The 9,080-nt window shown below is 41.3% G+C and overlaps 1 protein-coding gene across 1 annotated transcript; it reads right to left on the bottom strand.

Annotated features, from left to right (window-relative positions):
* Positions 1-625: 625 nt before the first annotated feature.
* Positions 626-1,174, bottom strand: LOC123101477 (RING-H2 finger protein ATL74-like). Its single transcript, XM_044522918.1, has one exon. The coding sequence runs from the start codon at positions 1,172-1,174 to the stop codon at positions 626-628; it is 549 nt and encodes a 182-aa protein (XP_044378853.1).
* Positions 1,175-9,080: the final 7,906 nt, after the last annotated feature.

Genomic DNA, 9,080 nt, shown 5'->3' with positions numbered 1-9,080 from the left:
TACCTTGTGGAAGGTGTTGGTTCAAGATTTTGTTTCGGGGGTGATAGCCGTTGGTCTAACTTCTTGTTTGACCAACTAAAATCATCGTGCAACCTATGATTCCTTCTTGAAGGTGCACTGGCGAGTGGATTTTTACCATCGTTTAAACAGGATATTCTCAGATTTTTTTTTAATTTTTTTTCTTCAACTTGCCCGCTAATCAGTAATAATTGCAAAGTTGTACAAATTTCCTTGACCTTTTTTTGGTGGAAATCAAAACATATATGAAAAGTACTTGACGAGAATATTGATTCGATTTAAAATTGGGCATCAATGGAGTTGGGCACAAGAGAAGACTGCCGACGGTATTGTTGAACTAAAACAGTTAGACGTCCTCCATTCATCCTTGTCACGGGTCACCCTACTAGTCGACGGCGACGGAGCGAAGTAATTCAGCAAAACTGTTTACTTATAGTATGTCTGCGCAGCGCTTGCGCCGTTGAATATTTACATGAACAATTGAGCATTTCGATCATACTGTATATACATTCCGGTCAAAAGCAGCGCCGGAAACATCCACGATAGCTTGCGCATGCAGAGCTGTGCTGTGTCGGCAGAAATGGCAATGCTTCGTCGCGCGAAAAACTCACACGATCACCACGTTGATGATCGTATCCGTCTCCGCAGGGCGCTGGCTTTCGACGACACCGCCGCTGGCGCCCTTCTCGATGACCGGCCGCCGGCAGGTGGGACAGGAGCCGTGGGACACCAGCCAGGCGTCGATGCAGCGGACGTGGAAGGCGTGCCCGCAGAGCGGCAGCACGCGCACCTTCTCGCCGTCCACGAACTCGCTCAGGCATATGGCGCACACGTCGTCGATGTCCTCCCCGGAGCCGTACACCTCCACGGGGAGGCTCCTGAGGACGCGCCTCTTGATGTCGCTGCCGCTGCAGGCCACCCGCGCCCACGCTCGGCCCTCGCCGGCAGCGGCCGCGGCCCCGCGGCACACGCGCCGGAGCGCGCACCGCACCAGCGAGTTGAGCGCGATGACGAGGAGCAGTCCGAAGAAGAGCGCGGCCATGATGATCACCACGTTGGTCTCCAAAGCCGAGTCCGCCCCCGCGGGCGCCGGCGCGCCTCCTCCAACTCCGTGGGCGACGCTCGACGCCGGCGCCTCCGAATCAGGACGACCCATGGTTGATGAAGTTATGTAATCTGAGGAGAGATGTCCACCAAGCTCGATCGAGCAGAGTTCGCCCGGCCTCTGTTTCAAGCTATTCGAACTGGATTGATGCTCTGTCTGTCGCGCTCTGCTTTGTACGTGGTTGCCGCTGTGCAAGGCAATTGCTACACCTAAGCCTGAGAATAGTTTGGGTTCAAACCTAAGTTTTAGTTCGGTTTTTCTACTGGGCTGTTTTGGATTGGTTTGAATGGTCTAAAGCCCTAATGTAATCTGTAGTCCCAAGAACAAATCAGCGACCAGTCTAGCTACAAAGCGCACCAGAGGCAAGACCAGCATCCCTGAAAAAAACGTACGGGGCCAGCGCATCGACAGCTTCACAAGTTGACGGCGACTAGCAGCATCAAGACCGTACCTGCTCTGCGTTAAGCACGAGCGTTAGCTTAACGGGTTCACGGCGACTAGTAGCTTCAAGACCGTATCTCTTCGTTAAGCGCGAGCAGTAGCTTCACGAGTTCACGGTAGCAACGCAGCAGTTCGTCCACGGTTTTACACTGCTGATTTAATCCAAAAACGTGAAGCAGTTTGGATTGGTTTGGATGGGGAATACACCAAGCTTGGTTCGGTCTGGATTCTAGACCTCAATATTTGGATTGGGTTGGATTGGTTGCTGGAAGGAAAGTCATATGGTTTGGGCTGGTTTTAATCTGGATTTGAAACTATTACCAGGTTTAGCTACACCTACGTAAGTAAAAAATTGTTACGTATCTTAAGTAATACGAAATATGTATATGGCAACCGTGTGGCAGATTGCGAAACTACCACACGCATCCAACGCCATCAAATCTCTCCCGATTTCCTTCCTTTCCCTCACGTCCTCCCGATTTCTTTCCTTTCCCTCACGTCCTCCTTCGATTTCTTTCCTTTCCCGCACATCCTCCTCCAATTTTATCGGGCACACCCGCTCGTGCCTTCCTAATTTTTGTAATCGTCATTTATGGCCCCACATGCCTTCTCGATTTTCAGCAAAAATAATGCTTAGACTGGGATTTGATCTCTAGTATGTAGGTAATTAACAAAGGGAGCTAACCACCTCGCCTATGACACTCATTGTTGAACATTCTAAGGGAAATACTGTTTTTGACATGTTTTTGCCTTTAATATGTTAGCATTGAAAAACTTTTTGTTTCAAGCATCATGGTAACTTTGATCATTGGGAATAAATTTGTTAAGCCCGCCCCTCGGTAATTTCTGTAAATAGCATGATAACATTCACGCCATAGACCTGATAATTTAGATACAAACATCGTGGTAACTTTAACCATTGGGGAAAACAAATATGAAAAGATAACTGATAATTTATGTGTAAATAGATGGTAATATACGCAGCGCACATCTGATAACTGAGATAGAAGCACCATGGTAACTTTGATCGTAGGGAATTTTTTTTTTTTGAAAAGATACTCCGGTATCTTTTGTGTAAATAGCACGGTAGTATACCTCCCTCCCCTAGCATTTTTATGTGTAAATAGTATGAAGATATATGCACTGCGATAACTAAAGACCATGGTAAGTTTTTGACCCGTGGAGGGAGGGGAGGGGATTTGTTGCTGAAACATATCCCTGATAAATTTTGTGTAAATAGCATGATATTTTAAGCACTGCGGGCTTGATAGGTTACCTAGAATCACCATGATAACTTTTTGCCCCGGGAAAAAGTTGTTCAAAACATCCCCAATAATTTTTATGTAAATAACATGATAATATAAGCACCGCATAACCGATAACTTGCAATATAAACATGATGGTAACTTTTTTACCAAAGGCAAATATATAAGTTGTTAAAAACATACACTTGCCTCGCGCGTGGGCCTCTTGGATGAACACAACACATGGCGTGCCACGGAAAAGTCACATAATGTTTAGTGTCATGAGGGGTACACATGCTATAGGCGTGATAAGTTACGCAAAAACATCATGGTAATTTTTGACCTATGGAAAAAGCTATCGAAACACACCCAGGTTTTTAGGTGCAAGTACCATGATAATATACGAACCCTAGACCCGGTAACTCATGTACAATCCCCCATGGTAATTTTGACCGGGGGAGGTTGATGTACATATACCCTGATAACTTATGTGTAAGTACCACGGTATTTTACACATCGAAGACCTTATAACTTGTGTACAAAACACAGTGGTAACTTTGAAAGGGTGTAGTTGTTGAAGCATAGTACCTGATACGTTCTATGTAAATAGCACGATAAGTTATGCAACACAGGCCTGCTAATTTGCATACGAATATCATGGTAACTTTGTCCTGAGAAGAAATCATGTGGTAGACATGAAGAAGTGGCAGTTTTCTTGAGGGTGAGCGTCCGAGATGTGCGGGAGAAGCAGGTTTCTCAGGCGAGCCTGCGGGGTCATTTGGGAAGAGGCGAGGTCAAAGAACAAGGGATCATATGATACTTTAAAATGAAATAAGTAGAGGTGTGACAGTTTTGTTTATATGGCACACATGTGCCAAATATCACAGTCCTAAGTAATAACCAACGTGGATAAGTAGGATTGAATGTAAGAGGATTGAAGGACCCACCCCCGAAAATCAGAGGGGAGAGAATTATGATTAGAAAGGTTACGTTACTTTACGTAGTTTCCTTTGTAGATGGAGCATTATCGTACTTTGTTGGATGACAAGGCACTTGGTAAAGTTCAGGAATCCTATCTACTATCTGGTAGTGAAAGCTCGCGCCTACGACTGTCAAGTGGCACAAGTATATGTATTACATGGTGCCCGTCCCCACTCCCTTGTCAAAAGTGGCACAAGTATAGGTATTACGTTGTACCCGTCCCTACTACCATTTTAAAAGAGTGAAACAAACAGGATATGTTCCTCTCTCTTTTGTTCACGGGAGAGATAAGTAAAAATATTGCATGCACCAAAGGCCAAGAGGACTAGGATTTCAAGATCTACATGTAGAAAAAAGCTTTGCTACATCTACTTTTCCATTCATTCCATAATGTAAGAGGGTTTTTTGACAGTAGCTTCTTAGGCTGGTCAGACTAGCCATAGTGGGAAGTAACATATGTGTGGTGTCATGTAACACTTTATTTATTAGATTATAGACTCATCTTATCTTGATATGTGCGATGTTACTCATACTATGAGTAACTAGCTATGTTACCATATGCTTCTCTTGTTTTATTAATTACTTGTCACATCATCTATTTTACCTAGATATGGGCGATGTTACCATCTATGTTACTCCCACTATAGGTAGTCTCATAATGGGAGTAACAAAGGCAGTAACATAGATGCCACATAAGCAAAAATAATTATGTGGTCAGTAGTTAATAAGGAGAGAGGCAAATAGAGTAACATAATATATTACTATCACATAACGCTTTCCAATACAAAATGAGTCTACAAAATAATAAATGAAGACATATATGTTACCACACCTATGACACCACTCACTATGGAGGTAGCGACATAGACTAAGTTACTACCTCCATAGTGAGTATATACATATTACTAGTTTAAGTTACTCTCCACTATGACTAGCCTTACATTATGGGACGGAGAGAGTAGTAATTATGGGGTGAGGTGGCTGCCCTTCATTGGATATTTATGGACGCGGGACCCGCCCCTGAATTTCGGGGGGAGGGGGTGAGAGAGATTCATAAGTTTATGTAGATATCGTATGTAAGTCCACCATTTTTGTGTAGAAAATATTTGTGTTACTCAATACATGGTGGTTTAAGCTGTTAAGGGATAATGGCATTTGGCGGCATCTATTACACGCTGAATATCATGATCAAAATATTAATTATAAAATGGAAGATGGGTGACTCTCATTTTGGGTTGGCTTGATGAAGCTTAAGTGAGGTTCTTTTCTGGTACCTTTATTTTACCAAAGGCGCTCAAAGTTATATTTTGAGCAGACAAATGACTTGGGCCATGGGTCCTTTTCATATTTTCCAAATTATGCATGACTTATAGTTGAACTTCTATGCTCTTGTGAGGTGTAGAGAAAGGAAAGGTGAAGAGATGAATGACACATATGCAAGGGGAGAGAAAAACATGTGGCTATTAAAAGAATGTGACACAAATGTTTTATTTTGCAACAAATCATCTACATAATCAAGTTTTAAATACCAGCTGCACAAGTCGTGAGAATTGGAAGTAGGTCATGGTACCAAACAATGCCAGGTACAAGAATTTGTAATTTATTTTGATTCACATGAACAGAAATAATATGTTTACTACAAGATGATGTTTATATACAATCTAGCCATTCTATTTATTAAAGATAGTTATGGTATATTTATGGTTAGGTATAGTTATGAAAATCTTGCAGGCTATCTGGCTATGATATATTGTGTTACGATGATTTTTGGTTGTGATATGTGTACATAAAGTCATGAAGGCCTAACCTTTGCACTTCATTAGTAAAAGAGTAGTTAATTATAACTAAAGAGCCATACATAATATTTCAAATAAATTTCAAACTTTTTGTACTTTTACGTATAGAAGTTCGAGTACAAATATACAGCCAAACAAACCAAATGTTAGAGAAAAAAAATATGTAGACTTAGGAAAGTGCCATTTTGAATACAAGACTACAAATAGTGTGGTGCTATGGAAATTTTCCACCAAAAAGATAGGCTCTAGTATAGAATAAACAACTACAAAATTGCTATATGTTGGATACTGCTTTTTTAGAATGAGAGATGTTCGAAGCCATCCTTTTCATAATTAAGTCATATGAAACTATATAGAATAGTCATATGAAACTAGGCGATGTCCATATATAAAATTGAAATATAAAGCAAATGCAAACAAGATGTAGGAAAGGAGGTTGGAAGGAAACACAATATATATGAAAACTTATCGAAGATACATGATGGCTATGTTCCATTGATATTTGAAGGAAATAAGCTTTATTAAGATTTCAGCTTTTCTGGCGTAAATGTGTTGTGTACATTCCATTCTAGAAGCTTGAGTAAAACTATGAAGTCAGACAACAAAAGAACTATGAGCAAAATAAATATGCCTTTTATATTATGCATCATCTTCCATACAAATATGAAACTGCAAACACCATGAAGATATGGGAAAGCCGATCCCAATAATTCATTTCAGTGTAAATAATGGAAAATTCTAAACTACCACAAGTGATTACAACACAAACATATCTATGAATAGTACTTTTGAAATAGAAGAACAAGTAGTTCCTCCAAGCCAAATTTTTTCGTGGGAGTAACTTAACCTGTTATTTTTTATGAACATGTATGTATTAAAATTATAAAAAGTACGAAATGAATCGTCTGTTCATAATGAATGTGATAAATACTTTTGACTAAAAAATTTATGAGTCGTATAACTATATAATAGATTGACATAAATATGGTACTTTTTTAGAATGCAAGAATATATGGAACAGAATAATATAACAACGTCCACCATGCTTATTGTCTTTCCATAGAATTGATATGACTGGACTATGGAAAATATATTCATATGTAGATTTGGTAAATTTCAATAAAATATTAGTAATAATAAGCTAAAATAATAAATGAATCTGGATTTTTTGCAATCTCCATTATATAAGGAGTTCAATAATAAAATGTGACATATAGTAAATATACAAAAAAATGTGACATATATTGAATTCGTGGACCAGTCAACTCATTCAAAAGTCTAAACTGATGAATGAAGAAAGGCGGGCAATATATCTCAACAAGCTCACGGTCGTGAGCGCTAGTGGCACGAGTGTTGCGTGTACGTGGTGTGTGTCCCTACCACATTGTAAACAAGGGAGTAAAAAAAATCAAACTCTTATCTGCTACAACAAAAGTGCAAATGTAAGTTGTGTGTGTCATCACCATATCCGAAACAAAAAGAGCAAAAGTGTGTGCTTTGTTTCCGTGGCTAGGAAAGAATCTGCCATGACATCCTACATGGCATCGTCCCTGTGGGGAGTTTATTATCATACATGGGTGCTTAAGCTGACACTGCACGCGGTAATGCGCATAGTGATCGGTGGTTGGTGCCTCGTTTTGTTTATGTGCAGTTTCTTGGTATCTTGGATATCCAAGGTTATCACAACTTAATTAGCTGAGAGATTTCGAGGATACTAATGAGTTTTCTAAATGATCTGTAACAAAGTGAATTGTTTAGGATAGGATATCCGTTCGTAAAGTGAACAGCAGTATATTGCTCTCATCGTACCTTTTACTAGCGATTTAGAGCAGGGTTGTTTTGCTATGCATGTATCAGTTGCTAATATCTACCTTGGGATAAATGTATGCACTTTTCCTCTAAAATAAATAGATATATGCTCCAGCAAATATCTTGCTCTAAACATACTGTTCTATTAAATATGATTCGAAACAGTGTTAATACCTTGCCGTGCCAAATATGCTCTTTAAGGGCATCTCCCTCCTCGCCACCTCCGGAGGCCACCGGCGGTAAAGTTGTGCGGTCACTAGAGAAGGGGGCGACGGGACATTTTTGCGTCGAGGCAACAATCTATGGAAGTTGCTCCTTGTTGTGGCTGTGGCAAGACGTCGGCTGTATGGAGAATGTGGATGGTGCTATGGTCCACTGATGATGGCGGCAGCCGCCAGAGAGATCCGGCATCTTGTTGCGCCTTGTTCAGCAGATCTGGTGGCAGGGGCAACCGGATCCGGCTTGCTTGCTCCTTCCCCATGTTTTCATCCGTGCTCCCACTTCATCCTACGGTTGTTTTTTTTTCTTTTTTCTTTCTAATCTAATCATCTTCCCCCTGATTTTAAGGAGATGAGGCCAAGTTTTATTTTGTTCCAATCAAACTAAACCACATATGCGGGAGCTCGGATAAGCACACGTCGAAGGAGCAGGTAAGTCTCGTCCAGGGCAACCCATGTCAAAACATCTCGTTCGATCTGGTGGGGATTTGCATGGCGGCCGCGTTCAGCGCTAGTTGGCGGCTGTGTTCAGCTCTAGTTGGCGGCGCGGAGGGGTGCCTCCAGGAGTCGTTGGGCCGAATCTCGGCCCGTGTGTGCCTGTGGTCTGAATGGATGGCCTCAGATGGTGTAATGGTGCCGTCTATGGTGGGGAGCCAAGAAGTCTACTCTGGTTAAATTTGCATACATATCCTATTTGACATCGACTGTACATTTAAATTCAAATTTATAAAATACAATTTAAACGATTGCAAAGTTTCTGCTGTCCGTCAGAGTATCCAGCAACCGGCCGGTCATCCAAAACCCCGACCGAAAATAAGAACCATGCTATGATGAATAAGGGTATGTACAACAGTTGATAAGATACTCTTATCTTAAACCCACCACATAATCTAGAGGAGGCAATAAAAAATGATATACAATTGATTATTTCATAGTATTGTCTCTGATAACTATATATCTCTAAATATAGGGTGAGACATATTATTTCTAAGAGATCATCTTTTAATTAAGAGAAGGCATGTCTTTTCTTATGATTTCTGTTCTTCACCTTAAGATTTATCCTAGTAAGTCGCGATCCTAAGATAGCTTCCTTGTACAGTCGCTAGGTAAGATGAGACTGCGTCACCATGTCCCAGACATTTATTTCAATTTATGGAACTCCGTTTAAAAAGACAGCAGCTTTGCTGGTCGTTAGTCCCATGACAGACGGAGAATCAAAGGCAACCCTACTTCACCAAAACTGTTTACTCATAGTAGTATGTCAGTACAGCATTATGCGCCGTCGAATATTTACACTAACAATTGAGCTCTTCGAGCATATACACTGTACATTCCACTAGCAAGCTGCGGCTGACAAGCACGGCAGCAATCATTGCCGGAAACTTCCACAACCACAAGAGCTTGCGCATGCGGGACTGTGCTGTACCGGCAGCAATGGCATGCTTGGTCGCGCGATGGACTCACAGTC

Source organism: Triticum aestivum, chromosome 5A (genome assembly GCF_018294505.1).
Source record: "Triticum aestivum cultivar Chinese Spring chromosome 5A, IWGSC CS RefSeq v2.1, whole genome shotgun sequence".
In the NCBI taxonomy this organism is placed as follows: Eukaryota; Viridiplantae; Streptophyta; class Magnoliopsida; order Poales; family Poaceae; genus Triticum; species Triticum aestivum.
The sequence above is the reverse complement of the archived record's forward strand: the minus strand, read 5'-3'. Positions and strand labels throughout refer to the sequence as shown.